General features: G+C 43.4%; 2 protein-coding genes across 2 annotated transcripts in view; both read right to left on the bottom strand.

The window, feature by feature from the left end:
- Positions 1–254: 254 nt before the first annotated feature.
- Positions 255–9229, bottom strand: LOC131957822 (uncharacterized). Its single transcript, XM_059322622.1, has 8 exons — positions 9045–9229; positions 7804–7946; positions 7262–7325; positions 5982–6128; positions 4479–4713; positions 3108–3234; positions 1054–1321; positions 255–599 (listed from the first exon to the last, which is right to left on the bottom strand). Exons 2-8 carry the CDS (start codon positions 7933–7935, stop codon positions 430–432), a joined length of 1143 nt encoding a protein of 380 aa, XP_059178605.1. The 5' UTR covers positions 7936–7946; positions 9045–9229; the 3' UTR covers positions 255–429.
- A 2957-nt stretch (positions 9230–12186) lies between these two features.
- Positions 12187–25425, bottom strand: part of LOC131957825 (uncharacterized) — a 14595-nt gene continuing 1356 nt past the window's right edge. Inside the window, exons 3-4 of the mRNA XM_059322624.1 lie at positions 14083–25117; positions 12187–13569 (exon numbers count right to left, since the gene is read on the bottom strand). Coding sequence (XP_059178607.1) covers positions 12187–13569; positions 14083–25110 — 12411 coding nt within the window. The 5' untranslated portion in view covers positions 25111–25117. The remainder of the gene's footprint in view (positions 13570–14082; positions 25118–25425) is intronic.

Genomic DNA, 25425 nt, shown 5'->3' with positions numbered 1-25425 from the left:
TACTATTAAAAATGCCATCAATAATAGAAATAGTTCAATATTTAAGAAAAAATGATACCCCCCTATACTGTAAAATTTTGTTGGCGTCTTAAAATATAAGTAGGGGCATAGTAGCAAGAACCCTGGTGTAAATTTTCAGAAATAAAAACAACACATTTTTTGACTTTGTCAAATGTCAAACAAAATGTAAAAAGTAATTACTAAACTCAAAAAAGAAATTAGCAAAAAAATTCGACTTTTGATCTCTTTTTTCCGTGCTTTTATTTGCCTTTATAAAATATTCATTTGAAAGAAATTTCGTAGGTAAAATATTACTGCGCCACCGTGGGTTCTTTTTTTCTTATAAAAAAAAAAGTCCGCTGTATGCGACGAATTGAAATATGGGGTTGCCATCAGCGACGATGAAGGGGCGATGGGGTTGCCAGGCGATTAGCTGACAGCCAGGCAGATAGCTAGCAGAAGTCCGAATAGCAGGATTGTGGGCTTGGTACCTTCCCCAGCATTGCTGCTGTTTTTGACCGGCTGGGTGGTGTTGGCGACCGTGGTGGTGTTGGATCTCTCAGTGATCATCACGCCGGCGGTTGGCGGTTCATTAGGATCTAGAAGGGGAGGGGAGGGGGGGGGGGGGTAATGACATTTGTTATATTAAAAGAAGGTTAAAGTTGAAGGCCAAATGGCATTCATTATATTGAGAGTGGGGAAAAAAAAGTTAAAAACAAAATGGAATTCGTTATATTAAACACGTCTATAATATTGCTATAGAACCAGTCCTGTCGCCACAAAACCGGTCCATTAGCCACTGAACATGTAGTTTGGCCACTGAACTGGTTTTTTGGCCACTGAACCGGTCCTTTAGCCACTAAACCGGTCTTTGAGCCGATTAACGACTCTTTAACTACTGAACCGGTCTTTTGGCCACTGAACCGGTCTTTTGGCCACTAAACCGGTCTTTGAGCCGATTAACGACTCTTTAACTACTGAACCGGTCCTTTGGCCCCTGAGCCGGTCCTTCAACCACCCAACCGGTCGACCCCAACTACACAATGCTCCTACCAGGGCCACCGGGGGCAAGAGTAGTGGGCGCCGGCTCCACGGGTTCCTTGGCGGTGTCGTTGGTAGCGTGGGTGGTGTTAGATCCGTACATCGATTCCATATCCGTATTGTTGCCGTACATGTCCATCTGGGCACCCAGCTTCCAGTTGGGCTCCTCCGGCATGATCATGATGTAGTCACGTGACGTCACCGAGACCCTGACCCCCCGGGGGTAACTGATGGACTCGCAGATGTACCGGCCCGGGAAGGCGCTGGGAAACTCCACATACTACAGATAGAGAGGTTCAACTCGGTAATGGGGTAGACCGTTAAGGAGCGGACACGGAGTAGAGAAGACTGAATCAGACGCAGAGGGTCGAAGGTTAGTACAGGGGTTGATTAGTGCAAGGATTACCACAGATTGATTACACTCACGCTGATCTTACTTTTCCCACACACGACTCTCACCCTCACACAAAACTCTCATCACTTGAACCCCTCATATATATCTCTCATGACTTAAAACCCTCATACAAAACTCTCATGACTTGAACCCCTCATATATATCTCTCATGACTTAAAACCCTCACACAAAACTGTTATGACTTAAAACCCCACACACAAAACTCTCATCACTTGAACCCCTCATATATATATCTCGTGACTTAAAACTCTCATACAAAACTGTCATGACTTGAACCCCTCATATATATCTCTAATGACTTAAAACCCTCATACAAAACTCTCATCACTTGAACCCCTCACACAAAACTCTATAACTTAAAACCCCTCACACAAAACTCTATAACTTAAAACCCCTCACACAAAGCTCTATAACTTAAAACCCCACACACAAAACTCTATAACTTAAAACCCCACACACAAAACTCTATAACTTAAAACCCCACACACAAAACTCTCATCACTTGAACCCCTCACACAAAGCTCTATAACTTAAAACCCCACACACAAAACTCTATAACTTAAAACCCCACACACAAAACTCTATAACTTAAAACCCCACACACAAAACTCTATAACTTAAAACCCCACACACAAAACTCTCATCACTTGAACCCCTCACACAAAGCTCTATAACTTAAAACCCCACACACAAAACTCTATAACTTAAAACCCCACACACAAAACTCTATAACTTAAAACCCCACACACAAAACTCTCATCACTTGAACCCCTCACACAAAGCTCTATAACTTAAAACCCCACACACAAAACTCTATAACTTAAAACCCCACACACAAAACTCTATAACTTAAAACCCCACACACAAAACTCTATAACTTAAAACCCCACACACACAAAACTCTCATCACTTGAACCCCTCACACAAAGCTCTATAACTTAAAACCCCACACACAAAACTCTATAACTTAAAACCCCACACACACAAAACTCTCATGACTTACAACCCCTCACACAAAGCTCTATAACTTAAAACCCCACACACACAAAACTCTCATGACTTACAACCCCTCCTACCAACCAAATCTCACCCTTATTGAACTAACCCCTTGTGATGACGCAAGTTTAGGTTATAGGGGTCAAGTAGAAGATAGCTGAAACAGAGCATAGCGTAGTTATGTAGACTGCAGACCAATAGAAATACAGCTGACCGGTCACGTGAGTCGGTCAGATAACATCTGAAGCGTGGGTTTGTAGTTAGAGATAGGTAGTGGTAGAGAGCGATCAGAGATATGTAGAGTTAGGGAGTAGTTAGACAGAAGTAGCGCTTGGGGAAAGACGTAGAAGTTGAAATTAAATGCAGTGATAGACTTTGTCATGGAAGTGTTAGTTGTAGTTAGATACTGTTAGTAGACAGTTAGATCTTAGGACGTAGTTAGGGTGGGACTGTTAAATAAAGAAACAGTATAGAATATCTTGAATAGGACTTGTGCTGATTTCACTAAACTTTACCAGGCGTACCTAAGAAAAAGACGATCCCCTTAGTGAGTATGGATATATAGAATAGACGCTTTCATCCTCACAACTAGTGGTTCTTCTTTTAACCCCCCCCCCCCCCCTCACCAGCCTGACTGGGACTCAAGACTACTTACACCATCTGAAACCACAGCGTGAAACAGCTTCTGCTGGTCCTTGGTTGAGTACACGATGACGCCATATTTGACGGGGGGCGGGTTGCCATCCTTGGTGGAACAGGAGATGTTCAGGTATTGGTTCAGCCTGTACACAGATATAATCGATTACTAGCAGCGGGGAAAGAATAGTCTATCTGAACCAGTATCGTCGAATACGATACCTAAAGTATCGGTGTGAAGTATTTTAGAATTAAGTGAAATTTAAAATTAAAAAAAAAAAATCATCGTATTGTGTGTAACAAAATGTGTTTGGGTAAGTCGTGGTGAAAGGTGTATTAATATACAGTGGGGTTAGCAGGGGTTTAGTTGTGGAGGTGGAGGGGAATCCCCGTATATCGAACCATCAATGTACAGAGGTATTTTTTCAGTAATCTCTTCGAGGCTAGATACCCATCATAACTGGGTAGATCCAAGGACGTTCCACTGACTTGGACCCGGATTCGAACTCGAGACTATTGGGCTCTGATCAACAAATACCGACAACTACGAATCAAACCGATTGGCCGGCGTTGGTGAACCTATCCTTTGAATTTTAGGGGCCTAGACATACTTTATATATTTATTTATTCGGGCGGGGGGGGGGGGAGCTATGCTTTTTATTTTTTATTTTTTTTGGATATCCCAGATTTATACAAACATACTGTGAAAGTTTAATACAGCTAGTAAGATCCGAAGAACATATAAAGAAAATAATCTTAGACCAATCGATCTATTGGGCAGATGAAGTAGAGTTTATATTTCTTGACCCCGGCATAGAAGAACATAAAAACGATTTTTAAAATTACAAAAAAAAAACCCAAAATGTTTGTGAATCGTTTGTAAAGTCTTCATTTTCCACTAATTAGTTGTCTTCCTTTTTTTTTTAAGCCCCCTCCCAGCCCCCCCTTCCCCTCCCCACCACAGAGATCCAAAGCTATTGGCAGGTTATTTTAACGTAGTCTTGAACAGCTTGTTCCTCTTCCATAGTTTCTTCCAGGCATCTCTTCGGCACCCCCCCCCCCCAGCCCAACGAAATATAATTTATATAGAAAATATAAACTTTTACCTGTGTCCGCCCTCCCCACCTTTCCCTGTAATTTTAGTCCATCCCTATGGACATTTCAAGTGCCCCCCCCCCCTCTCCGTAGAAAAAAAAGTCCAGTTTTTTTTTTCCAGACTTATTTCTCCGGGGGTGGGTGGGGGCGGACACTGTTAAAAGCACATATTTTCTATATAAATTGTATTTCATTCGGGGAGGGGGGGGGGGCGGTAGAGATGCCTGGAAGAAACTCTGCACTGTTCTCTTCTACCAAGCACGTTTATCATGAAAATAAAAACAGCGAATCTTACTTTGGCTGAGCCGGGGTAGACTTGATGTAGAGCTTTCCTCTGTAGGGCGCGAAGTGGTAGGTGACGAGGAACTTGAAGCAGACGACTTCCTGGAGGATGCAGTGAGACTTCCTGTCGTTCATCACGTTCATGTCGTTGGCGTCGAAAGTGACCACCGACTTGTTGGGGTCAGTCTTCATAAACATGATAACCTTCAGCTCGTCGTACCCAGTGATGGGACCATCCTCACTGATTTCTGGGGTGGAATAGGTAATTGCGTTGAGAGCAGTAGCGTAGCGAGGGGGGGGGGGGACATATGTCCCCGGGCGCCGACCTTAGGGGGCGCCAAAATGGGTTGGAAAAATAAATTGAAAGGCTGAGGGGGATGCAAATCGAAAGTTTGAGGGGGGTGCAAATCGAAATCTTGAGGGTGGGGGGTGCATATCGAAAGTTTGACGGGGGGGGGGTGCAAATCGAAATCTTAAGGGGGGGGGGTTGCAAATCGAAAGTTTGAGGGGGGTGCAAATCGAAATCTTGAGGGGGGGGGGGTGCAAAACGAAAAGTTTGTCCCCGGGCGCCGGGAAGGGTCGCTACGCCTCTGGTTGACAGCGAGATAATTTTTCCATGACGACAAGAAGGGGTAAGAAGGGGGGGGGGGTCTACAAAAACATACTGATTTTAGAAAAATAGTTCTCTAAAAAAAAGGCTGGTAAGGTTGAAAAAGTTTACAAAAAAAATATAAAAAAATCTTATGTAACTCCCGTAGACAGGAATGGAACAGTTGTTAAAACTAGATAATAAATGAATTAGTTTCAAAATAATTAAAAATAAAACAGTTTGGTTTTAAACCTTGTTTACCGGTTAGGTCCACACAGACCACTGTAATTAAAGTTGAACAGTGGTTAAATTTACAAAACAATCACACGTTGATAAGCAACTACCGTTAAAAAACTGTTAAATTTAACAAAATCAGCACACGTTGACAGCCAAATACCGTTAAACAAACGTTAAATTTAACAAAACCAGCACAGGTAGGCAGACAAATACCGTTAAAAAACTGTTAAATTTAACAAAATCAGCACACGTTGACAGCCAAATACCGTTAAACAAACGTTAAATTTAACAAATCCAGCACACGTTGACAGCCAAATACCGTTAAACAAACGTTAAATTTAACAAAATCAGCACAGGTAGGCAGACAAATACCGTTAAACAAACGTTAAATTTAACAAAACCAGCACAGGTAGGCAGACAAATACCGTTAAACAAACGTTAAATTTAACAAAACCAGCACAGGTAGGCAGACAAATACCGTTAAACAAACGTTAAATTTAACAAAATCAGCACACGTTTACAGTCAAATGCCGTCAAACAAACGTTAAATTTAACAAATCAAGTACACGTTGACAGCCAAATACCGTTAAACAAACGTTAAATTTAACAAATCAAGCACACGTTGACAGCCAAATACCGTTAAACAAACGTTAAATTTAACAAAACCAGCACACGTTGACAGCCAAATACCGTTAAACAACGCAAACTTCTGTTCGACTCTGTCCCCACATTTCCTCGCGCTGCCCACGGTGAATGCCACTGACAGGTGGGGTAGGAGGGTGTTGCGGTGGTACACGTTCATACCGACGATGGCGTCTGGACTCCAGGTTGCAGCCACTGGAATACATGCACAGGGTGGTTAGGTCGTCTGGTGGGGTTGGGTTCGGCGGTGGTTGGGTTTACTGGTGGTTGGGTTTATTGGTGGTTGGGTTTGGCGGTGGTTGGGTTTGGCGGTGGCTTGGTGTATTGGTGGTTGGGTTTGGCGGTGGTTGGGTTTGGCGGTGGTTGGTTTGGCGGTGGTTAGGTCGTCTAGTGGGGTTGGGTTTGGCGGTGGTTGGGTTTGGCGGTGGTTGGGTTTGGCAGTGGTTGGGTTTGGCGGTGGTTGGGTTTACTGGTGGTTGGGTTTATGGTGGTTGGGTGTATTGGTGGTTGGGTTTACTGGTGGTTGGGTGTATTGGTGGTTGGGTTTATTGGTGGTTGGGTTTACTGGTGGTTGGGTTTATTGGTGTTTGGGTGTATTGGTGGTTGGGTTTTGCTGGTGGTTGGGTGTATTGGTGGTTGAGTTTATTGGTGGTTGGGTTTACTGGTGGTTGGGTGTATTGGTGGTTGGGTTTATTGGTGGTTGGGTTTACTGGTGATTGGGTTTATTGGTGGTTGGGTTTACTGGTGGTTAGGTGTATTAGTGGTTGGGTTTATTGGTGGTTGGGTTTACTGGTGGCTGGGTTTACTGGTGGTTGGTTAATTTGGTGGTTGGGTTTACTGGTATTGATGGTTGGGTAAATTGGTGGTTGGGTTTACTGGTGGTTGGGTTTATTGGTGGTTGGGTAAATTGGTGGTTGGGTTTATTGGTGGTTGGGTTTGGCGGTGGTTGGGTTTACTGGTGGTTGGGTGTATTGGTGGTTGGGTAAATTAGTGGTTGGATTTACTGGAGGTTGCGTTTACTGGTAGTTGGATTTATTTATGGTTGGGTTTTTTAGTGGTTGGGTTTGTTGGGGGTTGGGTTTATTAGTGGTTGGTTTTATTGGTGGTTGGGTTTGTTTGTGGCTTGGTGGGTTTGTGGTTGGGCGAGGTGGTGTTTGAGTTTACTGGTGGTTGGGTTTACTGGTGGTTGGGTCAATTGGTAGTTGGGTTTATTGGTGGTTGAGTTTACTGGTGGTTGGGTTTATTGGTGGTTGAGTTTACTGGTGGTTGAGTTTACTGGTGGTTGGGTTTACTGGTGGTTGGGTTTACTGGTTTGTCATCCGACTCACCATAAAAATTGACAGCCTGGTGAAGCGAGAACGGTTTACTTATATCCGACCTATCAGTGCCCGCCTGCAGTAAAACAAAGGTCGATTAAACGTAGGGGTAGTAGATTGGTTTATCAGTTTTGTTATACATGTATTGTGTACTATCGGATTCTAATGATAAAATCAAATATATATATATATATATATATATATATATATATATATATATATATATATATATATATATATATATATGTATATATATATATTTATGTATATATATATATGTATATATATATATATATATATATATATATATATATATATATATATATATATATATATATATATATATATATATATATATATAAAGACATAATTCAGCTATTTAAAAAGGAGAGATTGAGCCGACTGCAAATTTATATTCGTCTTCTAAACTAATATAAGTATTTACTATTGAAAATGTATTAGAGTTAAACCCAATCATAAGATAGACTTTTTATTTCGAGGTTAGACAGTTAGTATCGTAGGTGGGGGTTCAACGTTTAGCGTTAAACTCTTACCTCGAATAGTGTGACGTTGCATGGGCAGACCTCTTCCGACTGGTTGCAGGGCGCGTTCTGGCCCCCCACTGGGGCGCACGTGAGGCAGAAGAGGAGTCCCCACACCCACGGGAACAACATTTCAGCCTTCATGTCTCAAACGTCTGCCGACACTCAAACATTTTTTACGTTATACAGCACATCAACAAATCAATTAGCCGTACCCACTTATTTCTACAGCGTGATTCGCTGAGTTATATTACAAGAACGGTGTATTAAAGCAGATGAAGTAGAGTTCACCCTGTCTCTGTGAGGTCAGATCTATGCTCAGGCCCAAATACAACCTTGAACCTAGACTAGAACTGTACTGTAACACTAACCCCCAGCCTTATGTCATATATCTGGACTTTAAAAAAAAACAACTCTGCAACTAGACCTAAGGGGTCATCCATAAATAAAGTTACCCTTTTTGCCGATCACCCCCCCCCCTTCCTTTTCTTCCGTTACAAATCGCCAAAAAAAACCAGACCCCCCCCCCACCACACTTTACTTGACGTCAGCTTACAACCCCCTTTCCCCCCCCCCCCCCCCCGTTCAAGTCAGTAGACCGTCCCTGAGTCCACCCAACTCAGATGGGTACCTATCTCACATTAGGGAAAGTAAAGGCGGCTGGACATAGTGCTGACCACACTATCTCTTCATATGCTGACCACACTATCTCTTCATATGCCGAGGTCACAGAAACAAGTGAACTCTACTTCACTTGCCCTATAGACCGTCAGGTTTGAAAAGGGAACTTTACTTGACTTTTAATATTGACTGAACTTGATCAACATAGAACATTTTAATCAATTTCTATTACAAGTTGTTTAAATGTTTCTTAAACGCGAAATAATGGCCACAGTTCAGTTTCTAACACTACTTTTTTCTATGCAAAAGTGCGAAGATACACTTATCGAAACCCCCTTCTCTCCCTCGTCACAAGATTATTTAAATTACGGAAATCCATTTTCTTTCATTTATAGACAACTCCTCTGTCTAAACCTAACCCTTGCTCTAAACCTAACTCTGACATATCAGTTGTGCACTCGTTCTAATTTTGACAGCGATACTAGGATGAAAAACAACAGATCGATTTAGATCTGCATCTAGATATTCTAGATCTGCCATGTTACCTTGCCGGCTAACAAAACAGCATTCACAGAAACCAAATTTCAAGAAATTAGAAACTTTTAAAAATTCTTCTTTAATAAACCACTCACCAAATGTTTTCTGCCGAGGCAATAAACATACTAGCAATGTTCTTTAAGACCTATATTTTATTTTTGGATTTAGATCTAGAGATGTTTGATTACGTTTTAGTTTACTTTAGTCCAAAATGACTATTAAACAACGCTCGTCCAGGAGCGGTTGTTAGGGAATGTTATCGTGTGGTTTTTTCGTGGTGCGAAACGGTGCGCGACGGGTGCAAATTAGGGAAAACTAAAGTTCATTTATGTCATTTGAAAAGTGTGACTTTTGTCTTATTAAACGGAACAAATAAAAAAGTACCCTGCTTCTAACAAATTTAAAAAAAATGTTAACGGAAACAAATAATTAATTTTACGTTTCTAATATTAGTAATTTAAGTAGAAAACAGATTAAAGAAAACAATTTAAAACATATGATTAATCAAAATTAATAATATCTACTATTAGTAATGGAAAATTAATAAATGTTTAAAGCCATTAGTTGTTTGATTTTAGAGTTGTCTCTCTTAGATTTGTAACCAGTTATCGAGCCTTATCTGTCCTAAATCTCGTTTCGGGACTTTAAAAATTAACAGTCATGCTCATCCCGTGCCGACTTCGCCGCTTCAATGAGCTTTCTACAACTTACTGAAGCTTATCCATGACATGTACAAGTAATAAGTGGCTTCTTTTACCTCGTGAGACAATATATTGCATCCAGAGATTAAGGTTATTTCCTTTTGCTGTAAGCGCTGTTGTTGCTGGTCATGCTAATTCTGGAGTGACAATCTCTACCACAGTTACTGCACATTATAAAGGGGTCGGCGTGGTCCAGTCGGTAAAGCTCATGGTTGCTAAACCGAAAAGTCTCGGGAAGATCAGGCTCTTTAGCTGGGGACAGCAACTCTTCTAGGAGAGACAACTCCAAAATCAAACAACTGCTGCCTTGTAGTTTGTTCTTGGTTGGACAAAGGCTATGGAAGCAAATCCAAAAAGAAAAGGAGGCTGAAATCGGAGTCAATGGCCTCAATGGCGCATAACCAGTTGACACGTATCCTTAACTGTGATGGAGGCGTGGTCGAGTCGGCAAAAGCTCACGGTTGATAAATTCGAAAAAGTCTCGAGTTCAACCCTCTGGCAGATAAGGCTCGATCCCTTTAAACACTAAAAAAATTAAGAACGAAGAAGAAGAAGCAGATCATTATTGTTGGTAGGTAGGTTGGTTGGTTGGTTGGTTGGTTGGTAGGTTGGTTGGTTGGTTGGTAGGTAGGTTGGTAGGTAGGTTGGTAGGTTGGTTGGTAGGTTGGTTGGTAGGTTGGTTGGTCTATACATTTGGCAGATCTTTCTTTCCTTGAGGCGACCTCAGCCATTTTCTTTCTTCAGCGATGTTGATGCCGGTCCGTACTGCCTGTCTCCACAATGCCTGTCTTGGTCCAGCAGCTGCCCCGTGTGCTCATGTATGTCTGCTTGCTTCAGATCTCCTTTACAAACACGTCTGTTATTTACCAGGAGTTGTCCCTTGGGTGTTGAACTGTTGGTAAGATTTGCAATAAGGTTTTCTTTAGGGATTTGACCGTCAGACATGACCCAGCCTTTTCTGGGTTAACATTCCCTGAGTTGGCTCACCTTAAGATGTCTTAGTTGGAGTCACGTTCTTCCCAGTTGACACACTGGATGCGTCTTAGTAATAGTCTAAACACAAGGCATTGGAATAGATTTCAATAATAACATATTAAGGACATTCTTGTTATCTTTTATACTGTGGTCGTATATTCGAAACTTAAAGACTTTTTGAGAGACAGTTTTTGTCTTGTGAGAAGTATGACCATTTAGCTTACATTAGATCAGGGGTCTCCAAACTTTTCAGTCCGAGGGCCGCATTAACTATCAAATTTCAGTTCGGGGGCCAGTTTATTACAGGCATGTCTTTGATTTTTCTGGGCAAAGTTCCTCAGCCATCACCAACAAACGCTTTTTTCCGTGGACAAAAATATCTGCGCGGGCCGGATGAGAGGACTTCGCGGGCCGCATCAGGCCCGCGGGCCGTAGTTTGGAGACCCCTGCATTAGATTCATCTATAAACTTGTATACAGGTGGATTCACCTTTCTCTCCACTCATCATTATTACTCAAATGTCACTCATCATTATTACTCAGATTCCGTGTGTACTCACGATAAAACTGGTCATAAAAACAAATAGAGATTTATTTTTTTCCAAGCCGGTAGTTCACGAGTTGACACTTTTTATGACTTACAAATTTGGCTTCACTCTCTATCGATTGGATAGTCATTTTAAAATAAATTTTTAATCACTTTTTTAATACTCAGAATAGAAAATCAGATATTCTTGTGTTGTCATTGGAAATACACTTTTCTACAAAGAAATAGTTTTTAAGAATCGGTTCGAAAATGACTTAAAATCTAAACCACCCACAGTTGGATATTGTTTATTACCTAAATTAATAGGTTTATTAATAGAAAGATTTAAAATGTCTAAAAATTGTTATAATAAGCTTAGATAAACTAAAAGAATCGAAATAGCAGCAGAACCGTTGGTCGTTCAAGAAAAAAATATCTAGAATATATATTTAAAAACTCTTTGGGACCTGACGGTCAGTACCTCAGAAGAAATTTCAGTTTAACACCAGTTTACGATTTATTCTTTAAATCAACTGAACTTATAAATGGAAGACAAAACATATTGGTGATTAGTTTTATTGACATTGATGACAGTTTATTTACATGGTAATTAACACACTTTTAGTCATGGTATTCATTTTACGGCTGTGAAGGGTAGTCACCTCATTATTAAGTTGTGATCCTACTTTTTAATGTACGTGGTCCTTTTGTTATTGTTGTCATAAAAAACTCATTGCTCTAGTACTATATTACACAGTACAACTTTCACATTCGGTTCAATGGTTAACAAAACTATATAATTCAGCACACTATTTGAAAGTTCTTCTATAATATTCAGTAGATGGTTAAGGAAATCCCATAACAATTAGCACTTTTGTAATTCTTATACATTTTTAGAATAGTACCAGTACATGTAACAAATCGTTGAGTACATTTGTGTGACTTTAAATATTAAATTAAAAAATGAAAAAAAAAAAACGTATTTTTCGTACTGTTAAAAAAAAAGAATGAACCGATCGTCAATTAACAGATTTCATTAGTTAACATTGGGTCGAGGTCTGAATTGAAGTTTTTTCTCGAACATTCGAACTATCCTCCCCACCATAGTATCCTCTTTCACAGGCCTGACTCGGATTATGGGATACTTCTCTTGGGTCTGGGTATCATTCGTTTGTACGGGGTCCGAGAATAGATAGGAAAATCCGGATTTCCTTTGGAGGTTGGGGAGTTGATGGTCGAGTGTGGGGGTGGGGTGATGGTCAGGTGTGGGGTGATCGTAAAGTGTGGGGGTGGGGTGATGGGCTAGTGTAGGGGTGGTTTGATGGGCGAGTGTGGGGGCGGGCTGATCGTAGAATGTGGGGGCGGGCTGATCGTAGAATGTGGGGGCGGGCTGATCGTAGAATGTGGGGGCGGGCTGATCGTAGAATGTGGGGGCGGGCTGATCGTAGAATGTGGGGGCGGGCTGATCGTAGAATGTGGGGGCGGGCTGATCGTAGAATGTGGGGGCGGGCTGATCGTAGAATGTGGGGGCGGGCTGATCGTAGAATGTGGGGGCGGGCTGATCGTAGAATGTGGGGGCGGGCTGATCGTAGAATGTGGGGGCGGGCTGATCGTAGAATGTGGGGGCGGGCTGATCGTAGAATGTGGGGGCGGGCTGATCGTAGAATGTGGGGGCGGGCTTGTGGTGGGATGTAGGGATAAATTGAGGGTGAGATGTGGGGGTGGATTGATGGTGGAGTGTAGATGTGTGCTGATAGTAGGAAGTGTGGGTGGAATGATGTTGGAATGTGGGGGTTGCATGGTGTTGGAGTGTGAGGGTAGGGGTGAACTGAGGGTGGGATGTGGGGGTGAACTGAGGGTGGGATGTGGGGGTGAACTGAGGGTGGGATGTGGGGGTGAACTGAGGGTGGGATGTGGGGGTGTGTTGGTGATTGAGTGTAGAGGTGTGCTGGTGTCTGAGGGTGGGGGTGTGGTTCTGTATGAGTGTACTGGTGGGTGAAGATGTGTTGAATGACGCTTGGCTGGGTATACAAGTGCTGGATGTTGAATGATAGGGCGGGGGAGTATTGTTGGGCGTGGAATCTTGGGAGATGCTGTAGGTTTCACAGCCGTTGGTGTAATGGGGAGAGCTTGACGTATCGGTGGGGGAGTGGTTATCCCAGTTAGGAGAAGTCATTGGCGTATCGGGTTTGGGGAAGAAGAGACTGCTAGAATTTGCTGGAATAAATCGGGGATCAAATGGCGAAATTTCCTGCTTGGCTGGAGACTCCGGGGTTTGGAAGGAGTCGAGAGTTGTAGGGAGTTTGTGGGACAGGTGGGCGGTTCTGTGGGCGTGGTCAGGTGTAGTGGGCTCTCTATGAGGTTCGCAGTAGGTATCAGATGGATGAGGGCTACTGGGTACCCCGTTCTGTTGACTGTACTTTGTAGTGGAAAGTGTATTGGGTACCATGTTATGTTGACTGTACTTTGTAGTGGAAGGTGTATTGGGTACCCCGTTATGTTGACCGTATTTTGTAGAGGAATTAGGTGTATTGGGTACCCCATTTTGTAAACTGTACTTGGTAGTGGAGTTAGGTGTATTGGGTACTCCATTATGACTGTACTTTGTAGTGGAAGGTGTATTGGGTATCCCAATGTGACTGTACTTTGTAGTGGAAAGTGTATTGGGCACCATGTTATGTTGACTGTACTTTGTAGTGGAAGGTGTATTGGGTACCATGTTATGTTGACTGTACTTTGTAGTGGAATTAGGTGTATTGGGTACCCCTTTAGGTTGACTGAACTTTGTACAGGCGTTAGGTGTATTGGGTACCCAATAATGTGGACTGTACTTTTTAGAGGAATTAGGTGTATTGGGTACCCTATTATGTTGACTGTACTTTGTAGTGGAATTAGGTGTGTTGGGTACCGCATTAAGCTGACTGTATCTCACAATGGGGTCAGATATATCGTTCGCCCTGTTCTTTCCCTCAACGGGTTCACGTGAACCGACAATCATGCTGTGTTGGGAGGGGTTCCTGTCTTCTTTTTCATATCGTTTTCTCTTCCTGTTGCACACAGACCTGGTGTCCTCAGGTAGGGTAGATCTGTTGGTGGGCTGTGGGGTATTCGTGCAACCTTTGCCTGCCCGCCACAGACCCAGCTTCCCAACATGTTGGGGCGTGCTCTTGTTAGCTTTGTCTGAATTCATCTGATGCGCCTCGCTGGTAAACCTTGGTGTGCTATTAATAGATACGTTTTTACACAACAAGTGAGCTGTTTTGATGACCCGTGGTGTACTATTGTTAGATAAGCCTGGACACAACAAATGAGATTCTTTGGCGACCCGTGGCGTACTAGTGTTGGATTTCTCATAATTCAACAAATGGGTCTCAGTGGCGCCATCCAGTGTACTGTTGCTAACTTGGCTTGCAAGCCATGGCGTATTTTTACTTCCTTCAACCTCCCAAACATTAGACTCAACTTCATATTTAGTCGAACTATTATTAGCCTTTCCTTCCTCCCAAGTACAAGATTTCCCCGTAGAGCCATCACTGTCTGATTTGCTCTGTGTCCATAGTGTCGACTTGCTGGGGTATTGTGAGGTTGTGGCAGGTTTATACCAGTTCAGGCAGATTTCTTTAAATGACGTCACACCCTGTCCCACATCTCCCCCAGCGATCACGTCACCTTTTTCAGTCTGCGCCACTTTGATGACGTCATCGCCCCTAACTTCTTTGGATGATGTTTCTTCCCCTTCTGTTTTCACCGTCGAATTCGCTCGAGTCGTCTGTTTGTCATCGGTTCTGTAAGTTGCAGGCGATGCTTTGGTATTTATCGTATCTGATTTACAACCTTCTACCGAGGTAAAGAAGTTATTATTTTTAGTTATATTCCTCGAGATATAGTTTTTCGTTACTTCCGCTGGTCGAAGTTTTGAATACGAATGCGCGATATACTCCAAAGGGTTAAAGACATTTCTTTTATATTTCTCTTCCGCCCTACCTCTTCGATCTCCTACCACAACTTTTTCATGTTCTAATCCATATTTTTGATTTTCCATTTCGTCACTTCTGTCTTCATTTCTACCCACCCGTTGATCTTTCTGCTCAACACTTTCTCTGAGATTTCTGATATCCTCATTAGGTTTACCAGTCAAAGCACGGAAGCCCCTGTTGATTTTCATGCTCACACCATATCCCAGTTTTACAGCCATGGGTTTTATGGGAAGATTTTTCTGGGCTAGTTTTTCCATATTGCTTCCTTTCTTCTTTCGACTTTGTGTATCTTTACCCACCCCGGCGCTGAAATGTTGATTTCTGGTGTTTTCTGTACTGATGTGTGTCAGTTTGTTTTCACGGGCTGTTTTGAGGTTGGTGTATGTGGGATATTCTATATCCTGCTGTGTCTGTATAGGATATTGTTTAACCTGTTTTGCTCTTATGGGATAATCTTTAACCTGCTCGGTCGCTATGGGATAGTGTTTAGCCTGCTGTATTACTTTGGGATATTGCCATGTTGCTAGTCTCCGCTTGTCTTTAGAGAGAGGTCTAACTTTCCTCGGCAGTGTCACGGGATCATCCGTGAAGTTTGGAAACCTGCTCCACCAATAGACTGCGTCGTTTCCGGCGTTGTCGTTCCTTGCACTTTGATCAAAGTCATCGATTCTGTTGTTGTTGTTTGATCTTGGTGTCGCATCGTGGTGATGCTCTTGACCCAAGCTCCGTTGGTGGTCCTGGAGCTTTTGACCATTTGAAATGGAGTTCTGCGTAGATTTAGGCGAGTTTGGCTTCGGAATGGAATCTTTGCTGGCGACTTTGTCTCTTGAACTTTTTCTATCAATATTTGGCAAGGACAAGATGTCGTCGATGCTTGGGTTTGTCAACTTGTCCATTGAGGCCTCAGTGTCTTGAGCATGGGCGAGCCAGCTGACGACTATATCAGCAGAACTTGGAGAATCTTTAGACGTTTCTTTCTTTATAACTTTCGTAATTATATCTTTAGAATTCAAGGCGGGAACAGTTTTATCACACTTCGCGGAATTCCTCTCCGAATTATTCACGCCATTCATTTCATTTTCAGATTTAGTAACTACTTTGAAGTTGTTCTCGAAATTTCCATACGTGGGGCGCGAGGCATCCTTTGGTGAGATGTTGGCTCTAGAGTTCTTTGATTTCTCGGTGTAGTCAACGGTCTTGTTGCCGTCCCCTTTGTCAAGAGTAGGACTGCTAGGCGACGACAGAAGATGAGGAAAGCTTTCACTTTTCAATGAAGAACTTTTTTTCTTCTTTAGCGATTTATGAGCATTATTTCCAAGCTCTTCATAATATTTTCGAGCTTTCTTAAAATGTTTCCGATTGGGCAATTTCTTCGAGGCTAAGCTTGATTCCTTGGGACTTCTTGGTGACGTTGAACCGACTGCGTCTTTTGAATATCTTCTCCGCTTATAGGAAGACGGCTTTCCAGTCGGGGTTCCATTCATGTTAGGAGACATATCTTCAGTGGATATGTTTAAATGCCTTTTCTTAAAGCTTCTTCTGGAATCGATGCCGTGTTTTTTCTTCATGATAAATGTTTCCTCTGATGGTGTCTCAAGTGTTGTTTTAGACCGCGATGATTGAGTCGTGGAATCAGCCAGCTTTTCTCTAGGGCGTCTACCATCTGATGACTGACTACCCGAATCATTTGACGGGGAAACTCCTTTACCCGACCCGATAAACATTCTCTTTTTCTTTCGCTGTTTCGGCTTGCGTCTTGGAGCGCGTTTACTGGCAGAGATCTTTGGTGAGCTCGCCAAACAAGGTATCGAATCTGTTTTGCTGGCACTGCGATAAGGTCTGTTCCTCTCTCCCTCGATGATCTGCTCCTCTCGGCCCTCGTTGAACAATGTACGGTACTGTCGGAGCTCGTAGTCTGTGTTCCTCTCCGACGTCTCGTCTAAGAAGTTCCCCAGAGTTACCGTGTCCGAGGAGTTGTTCATCTTCTTGATGGCGCTTCGAAATAATTTCTCGTACAGCTCAGCCGGGCGGTGGGTGTCGGTGACATGTCCTATGTCGTCCTGTAAGGTCCTATCGGTGTTCATCAGATGTCTCACTCCCGATGAAGTCGTATTATCCTCTTGAAATGTCCTATCGTCCCTCTTCCTGTTGTTCATTCCTATTGAGTTAAATTTATCCTCTTCAAATGCTCTCTCGTGCCTCTTCGGGTAGTTCCCTCCCATTGATTTAATTTTGTTCTCTTGTAATGTCCTCTCATATCTGTTTACATGTTGCCCTACCATGGAGAAAGACGTTTCTGCGGCAACATCAGGAACTTTATTTTGTCTGCTCTGCACGTATTCACTGCTTGACGCTGTAGCTGGTATAGGAGGACTTTTACTTGCCGACTTCAACAAGAAACTAGCTTGGTCCGATAACAAACTCTTGCAGTGATAGTTAATAAAAACTTCAGAAAAGCCTTTCATTGGCTGCATTTTGGGGCTCATTATTTTAGGTTGGGTCCGGTCATAGTTGTGCAATGCATTGTCTTGCTCTTGTTTTGCCTCGAGGTCGTATGAATGTTTTTTATCGAAGACAAATTTTGGGACTGGCTCATATGAAGTGCGCAGCGGTGTGTTAAACATAGCATGGGGATTGGTTTCTCGTTTGTTTACCTCGTACATTGATATCCTGTCGGGTTTAGGGCGTGTGTTAGGGTCGATTGTCTTGTGCTCAGCAGACGCCATGTGACTACTCGGGCTTGTTCTTAGAGCAGGGAATCTTTTCTTGAACCCGCCGAAATATGATTTCGTTGGCTTGGCGTTGGCACCTTTAGCCTTGCGTATCCTGTCTTCATTTCGTGCGATGGAGTCTAGTACAGCTCTAGATTTTATAACTGTACGGAGTCCATTCTCCTCAAAGCTTGGTGTCTGGTCAGAGCGCGAGAAATCGCCGGAACGTCGTTGCGAAGATCGAGTGGAGCATTTCTTTGGGCTTTGGCTCGTGACGTAGAACTGCCGCGAGATGGCGCTGTTGACGTGCGGGGAGACATGCTCGCGCCTGTGTTGGTGAGTACCGTCGTGGTACTTGTGCGGGGAAACCTCCGGTTGATGCCTCTGTTCGTATGCAGTGTCCGTCGGCGGGGATTTCCCTCTCTGTTGCCTGTGCTGGTATTCCGTGTGTCTCTTCAAGGAGATCGCCGGCTGCTGTCTTTGCTCGTATGCCGTGGCGTGATGTTTGTGCTGGTGCACGCTGTATTTCCGAGCGTTGAGCAGCTTTTCGTGAAGTATGCTATACTGCTGTTGTTTATATTTAGCCTCGTTACCGAATACCTTCTCGCGCTTAGATCCCCTAGGGTCCTCCATGTCAGGCCTTCTCGAAGGTGCTGATAATTTAGTTTGTTTCGTGAAGCTCTGTTTTGTATGATGAATACTTTTGGCGTCGTTTTTAGGTACTTTAAAACGGTTAATGAAGCCAATATTACCGTTGATTAGACTATCAGTTTTATTTTCAATAGAGTGTCTAGGCTGCATTTGATATAGGAGGTTGGGTTTATAAGCTTTGGGCTTCTGTTTTAAAACAACCTGCTCATTAGCATGCATCTTAGCTTTATGCCAAGCCTGCTTGATGTTAAAAATAGGAGATTTGGGTTTTACATTTTTAAAATGTGAGCCAAAATGCATCGTGTTGTTATTTAATGTTTGCTTTGTGAGATATCTTTGTGAGGCGTGTTTGGTAAAGGTAGCTTTTTTGGGTTCAGTCACACTCAGCTTTGTTGGTTTTTGTCTTCTGTTATCAAAAGGATTCGTTCTTATTTGCTTTTGTAAATGTGTGTCTGGGTTGCGTTGAGAGGTGTGCGGTCTGAGGGTTGAAGACATCTGGGGTGTGGTTTCCCGTTTTATGGGCCATATACCCGGGTGAGCATTTTTTGACTGCGTTCGTGTAGCTTCTTCAGAAATAATGAGAAAACTTTTAACCAGTTTTGACATAGATGTCGAGATATGAGTTGTGGTTCTTCCACCGTGTGAGGTAGCAGCTGTTTTGTGGGCGTCCCTGGGGCGTGGCCTGTACACTGGGATGTGGCTAACGTTGTTTTGAATATCTTTTTGTGACGTCTTGGATTTGGTTGCGGACGAGTCCTTGTTGATTTTCATGGTGTAGCTTTTGGTGGAGCGCTGGTACCCTGGCACGGGTGTGTTGCTGGTTCTCTGGCTCTCGCTCTTCACCGGGCTGGTCTGTTCAGACTTACAAAATATCTGCCCCATCAGGGACGCTAATAAAAGTTCCCCGGATTCCAGTCTCGCTGACGCCGGTAGACTTGGTTGTCTTTGGCACTTCATGGGCGAAGGTTCTCGAAAAGCTTGCTGAGGTTCGATTGACTCCGGACCTTCCTCGCCCTTAATACCGTTGGGTGAGTTCTCTTGAGTTTTGTTACCATTTGGATCCATATGCTGGTTTCTCAACAAGGTGTTCTGAGCTTTTATGCTGTCTATTATTTGTTGCAAAATATGCCTTTTGATATCTAAGTTGCCTTTTATTTCTAACGGTTTCTTCTTTTCGTCCAAAGGAAGGTTATTGCCCAAATTTTCAGCTAATTTGGAGTTTAGGTTAGGATTAGGTACCGTGTGGGTTACATTGTGTGCGCTGCGCAATAATACGACCTCGTTGTCTTGTTTCTGTGATAGGGCATCTAGTTTTTGTTGGCTGGTTGTGATACTCGGTGACACCTTCAGATTGTGATGGTTGGCCGTGGAGAGTGGTGTCACCTTTAGAATATGAAGGCTGGCTTCGGAGTGTGGTGACACCTTCAGATTCAGAAGGCTGGCTTGGTGTTGGGGTGACACCTTTAAATTTTGATGGCTGGTTTGGCGTTGCGGCGATACACTATGCTGGCTGGTTAGCTTGACGGGTGAGACGAGACCTAGATTGTGGTGACTGGCTTGGGGTTTGGGCGCCAAGACCTGCACGTCTTGCTGGCTGTGTTGAGGTTTGGGTTTGCGTGTCAGCACGCCGTTCTCGTGTGTTTTCGTGTGTGAGTGGTGCCGGGCCAGCAGCTTCTCCGTGTCGATTGTGTACTGAAGGTGTGACGTCATCTGGCTGCAGTTCCCCATCTCGCATGTCGTGTTGTCCTGGGTGTGTGTCCCACACAGTCGACACGCGTCGGGGCTGCAGATGTGTCGGAGTCTTTTGTTAGAAATCGGAGAACTGTTTGGATCGTCTTTATTGTTAACAGTCAGCTGACTAGGTGGGGTGCCAGTTTCTTCCATCGCTCCACTTAGATTACTTACCTTCATATAAAGTCCTGTGTTATTTTTCTCTTCTGCTGGCAAGTCCTTGCTTTGTGTGTTTTCTTTAGAAGAATAATCCATCTTTAGCGTCGCGGCTTTCAACAATGCACACGACGAGTCTTTAAGTTTTGTTGCACTTCGACCCGAGCCGTCATTTGGCTCTGGGTTTTGTCCACTGGATAAGTTTTTACCAGAATTGTGTGAGCTGTTCTCTGGTGTGATGTGGGTAGAGTCTTGGGTTTTCTTCAGCAGCAGCGGTAGTATGTTTTTCAACACGGAGCTCTCCTCACTAACCGAGACCTTTTCTTGCACGCTTTTTGGAATCGGACTAATTGATTTCGAGATCATCTGATCGGCTCTTTTGATGAGCTGCTCCAACTGCAAAGACTGTAACACATTCTCTGAGATGGTTTTATCCATACTTTTTCTGAGTAGGTTGTTAGAAGTGTTGTCTGAACGAGGCGGTTCTTCTGAGGTATTCACGTCACCTGTTTTAGTAGGAAATGCTAACTTGGGAATAACATTCCTGTCCGATGAAACCACATTCGACTGCCGCGAAAGACTATTTTCTGAATTTCTAATGATACTTTTAAAATTTTGTTTAGTCTTTGTTTCATTTGTTTCAGTACGCATGTTAGATCTTTTATACAGAGGAATCCTACTGTGTTTTTGAATTTTGTTTCGTTCACTAGCGACATTGTTTTTTGGCACAACTCGTTGCGGATCCTGTTGGTTTAATCTCGTTTTTAAGTTCACTGGAGCTGTTTTTTCAATCGTCTCCTTTTCCTCTGTCCCATCGCAGTAGGTAGGAGAAACTAGAGTCGGCGTCGGCATAGATAAAATACTCAGCTGCTGATGCGTACCTTTATCCAGCAGAGTCAGCGGTACGGCCGTCAGATCGTTCTTCCCGCCCCACCCATCGTCGTCCAGAATCGAGTTCAACTTCTCAACCATGAAAACGTTGCGAACGATTTCCGCGCTATCCCCGCTGGTGGTGGCGTCTAGCAGGGGGGAGTTATTCTGCTGTAAAAGGGAATTAAAAAACGACTTCACCAGTTCCAATTTAAGTGGACTTTCTTGCTGAGCTTTCAACGCCTCGCTTTCTACGGATTTCAAATTCTGGTTGGGTGTCTTGTTGAGTTTTTCAACGGCAGTTGGTATCTTGTTCAATTTATGATCTGGAGATAATTGTTTTTGTGTTGGCTGGTTTTGGCCGCGAAGGGGGTTAAAGTATTTCAGTGTGTTGATAGACATCTTTGGACGTTGTAGTAAAGGTTTAGATTCGTGGACGAAGTTTCTGCCTTGTGGTTGTGTTATTAATGCATGTGCACGTTTAAAGTGATCTTTGCTGACTTTATGAGTCAGTATTGGTTTTGGTGGCGCGGATTTTATTTTTTTCCGATTTTCAAGGTCAGGTTTTTCCGTTAACGGTATTTTCCCCTTCATTGGCCCAAGAAACTTTACTGATTCGGAATATGCTTTTTTGTTACGACTTTCGTCTCTTTGTTGTTTTTTAACGTTTTTTCTCTCTTGGGTTTTGCCCATCTTGACCAAACCCTCGCGTATTGACCTAATGTTGGAGTACGGCTGGAACTTCGTGTTGTTGTGCTTCCTGCGTATGGCACCAACGGTCGCGGGCGTCTCTACGGTGGCCTGGTCGTAGAGTTTCTTTAAGTTGCAGGCCGACTCCAAAAGGCAGTTGAGAACATCGACCGTTGTCGTGCCCAGCGAATCGTTTCCGGTGGTCTTCTCACTCTCGCAGACGATGGAGTCTGGACGCTGAGACGACCCAAGTGTTGAATTTGTCTGAGAATGCCCGTGGAAAAAAGAGCCGAGGTTGTCTTCATTCCTGAACATTTCTAAAAAACTTGTATGTTTGGGGTAAGCGTTTGTGTTTTTTAAAGGCCCAGCCCGTTTCTTTGAAGTCCCAGCAAGTGGAAAGTTGGGATGCCGAAGTTGATTTAATTGTTTAGATAAAGAAAAAGCCAGAATTTTCTGTTGGATATTTGCTTCGGACTGAGCCCTGGCCCATGCTTGTTCTGTTGAACGTTTCCCCCATGTCTTATCGGAAAATATGTTGTCGCATCCTTTGTCCAAAAACCTTTTGTCCAAGGATGTATCGGAATATCTTCTGTCCAAACTAAAGTTTGGAGATCGTTTGTACGCTGCTTTGTCTGAAGATGGTATATCCGATGCAACACTTGGAGATCTTTTGTCCAATGACTTGTCTAAAGATCTTCTGTCCCAACCAAAGTTTGGAGATCGTTTGTACGATACTTTGTCTGAAGATCTTATATCCGAGGCAACGCTTGGAGATCTTTTGTCTAATGACTTGTCTAAAGATCTTCCCGAGCCAAAATTTGGAGATCGTTTGTACGATGCTTTGTCTGAAGATCTTATATCCGAGGCAACGCTTGGAGATCTTTTGTCCAATGACTTGTCTAAAGATCTTCCCGAGCCAAAATTTGGAGATCGTTTGTAATATGCATTGTCTGAAGATCTAATGTCAGAGGCAACATTTGGAGAGGACTTATCTGAAGATTTTCTGTCAGTGCTGAAATCTGGAGATCTCTTGCTGAATGATTCCTTGTAATGTCTTTTGCCCAAAACATTCGCTGAATCTCTTTTGTTCGAAGTCTTGCCTATAGGTCTTTTAAGACCTTTAGGTGACATAATTGGGGAAGACTTAGCTTTGGTAATGACTTTTGAAGCTTTATCTGATTTTTTAACACCACGGTATACTTTACCCTTTGCTTTCGTTCCATGTGCGCTCTTTCCAGGAACTCTTTTATCATGGTGGATTCTGTTGTTTCCAAAAACCTGCTCGAAAGACAATTTATCTGGTAGAGAGTCTTCTGGCGAGCTTTGTTGTGTTATGTTTTTAGTAGACCATCTTCTCTTCGCGTCGTTTCCGCGAAGCTTATCATCAAGTATGTTCTCTGTACTTTGATCTTCACCGAGGTGTGGCTCGGAACAGATGACGTACGAGGCGGAACCGGTCAACCTTTCGTGTTTTCTTTTCTTGGTCGGCTGCAGGTCAACGGTCTCGCGGTAATGCTGCTCTTGGTGTCTTCTAGGAGGTTTCCTCTGCAGCTCTTCTGTTACCTTCGGTTGTTTTGTTTCCTTTTTTACGCCATCTTGAGCTCGCTTCACGAAGCGCTCCTCTATAGAAGATTTAGGGGTTGGTATTCTTAACGTCGCGGTTTCGCAGTGAGATACATCGTCTGCAAAACTAGTTTCCCGCTTGTGGGTGTCTGTATCAACAGAGCTGGATTTATCGGCAGGATCTTTAGTTGGGTAAAAACTCCGTTGGGATTGATTCGGGAAAGGGAATACATCCATTTTCTCAATATAAGCCGCCGAGCTTAAATTAGTTTTGCCTGCAGCCTTATCGTATAGGAACTTCCTGGAAAATTGTTTTCTGGGAGATGGTTTTCCTGGTGGTGGTTTTCCATCTGGGATGGCCTTGGCATTATTTTTTACCTCGAGTTTGTCTTTAGCTTTATGCGTTTCGAGCATGTTTTGGCCACTAACAGTCACTTTGTGTCGCCTCAACTGCTGCGTTATGTGCTCCTCAGCTCGTTCAACTTCCGTCGTATCCTGGGTATCGCTGACGCTAGTGAGCTCGGGGATGTACTTTGTTGAGACCCTTTGGCTGGTTGTGACTACGCCATCGCTTTCAGTCGGCTGAAATATATCATTGGTCGTTGTCGTCCTACACGGGACTACACTTGATTTTGTGCATATTTTCAGCATCTTCTCCTCAAAGATCTGAACATTTTTATCGTCTGCCTGAAAAGGCAGCAAATTCCAATATTGTGGATATCCGGTGGCTTCTGTTGTCGGGGCTTCTTTTCGTGAAGGCGGGTTAGTCGTCTTTAAAGCCTCGACGTTTTGTTTTTTATAATTTAGAAACGTGCTGATTTCATAAGGTTTGCTAGACAACTCGATTTGACATCTATACGACTCGTGAGAGATGGATTTGGTTTCCTTATCACCAGTACCGGTGCCAGATTCTGTAAAAGTCTCATCGGGAGGATGCGTGCGTCTGCGGAGAGGCTTTGATGCCTTGGGGGGACATGGAAGCGGTGGGTTCGAGGCCGCGTTGATGTATTTTTTACGGATCATGTTCAGGTCACCGCACATGAGATCTGTGGCCGCCTCGTCTGCCGTCACGGTCGACCGGCTGATTTCATACTCCAGGATCCGAGACAACCGGAGCGTGTCGTGACTCACCGTTTCGCTGAATGACTCATTCTGGGCGTGGTTAGCGCGCCGGTCGGTATCCGTGCTGGTGACTTTTTCCTGACTTTTGTTTTTACCCAGAGTGCTTTGCGAAAACGACATTTTGTCTTCGGCGTAGTCAGGAACGAGGCACATAACTCCGTCGAACTTGTCTATCACGACGGCTGCGTTCAGTTTTGGCGTTTTCTTTCTGTCGCCGTGATCCACTTGTTCTGATTGGTCCGCAGTCGAGTCACGTGATGCGTCTTCGCTTCTACCCTGGCGAGGCAATGGCTGTTTGGCTGAATGCTTTTTTTCTGCTTTCTGTTTCCCATGTTTAGAAGTAGAAGGTTTGGATACTTTCTTCCGGGCGTCATCTCCATCTCCACCAGCTGTGGACGTGCCCTCGCCAAACGCATTCGCCCATTCGCGTTTGATGTGCTTCTCCGCACGGTGGTTCCTCTGGAATGTTCTTTTTATCTTGGCCAACATGGGGATCCTAAACAGTTGCAACACACATCGTTAGTAGTCTCGAAATTTTTTTTAAACAAAAAAAAACCGGGTACATCTAGGATAAAGATAAATTCAGGTTTTTTTTCCCAAGGATTCATAGTGCAGGTGGAGTGGAGTTCACAATTTTTTTATAAAGGGATAACATGGTCAGCACTAATAACCAGCCACCTTTACTTTTCCCCAACGTATGTCAGGTACGCATTGTTGCATTACTTAAACAGTCACAGTTTTCTGAGTTAACCTTAATACTTTATTCCTATATACAGACAGCTCAGGCGACACGTCCTGTCTCTG

Source organism: Physella acuta, unplaced genomic scaffold (genome assembly GCF_028476545.2).
Source record: "Physella acuta isolate Inbredline_101_S28 unplaced genomic scaffold, ASM2847654v3 ptg001270l, whole genome shotgun sequence".
Lineage (NCBI taxonomy): Eukaryota > Metazoa > Mollusca > Gastropoda > Physidae > Physella > Physella acuta.
Note: the sequence above shows the minus strand (reverse complement) of the source record. Positions and strands in the feature narration are given on the sequence as shown.

Bases quoted from the DNA above. Each gene is read 5' to 3' on its own strand.
- LOC131957822 (XM_059322622.1), bottom strand. From the start codon at position 7,935: ATGAAGGCTGAAATGTTGTTCCCGTGGGTGTGGGGACTCCTCTTCTGC. The intron at 6,129-7,261 runs GTGAGTCGGATG...CATGTATTCCAG, and splicing joins CCAGGCTGTCAATTTTTATG to TGGCTGCAACCTGGAGTCCA. The intron at 1,322-3,107 runs GTAAGTAGTCTT...CTCTATCTGTAG, and splicing joins ACGCTGTGGTTTCAGATGGT to TATGTGGAGTTTCCCAGCGC.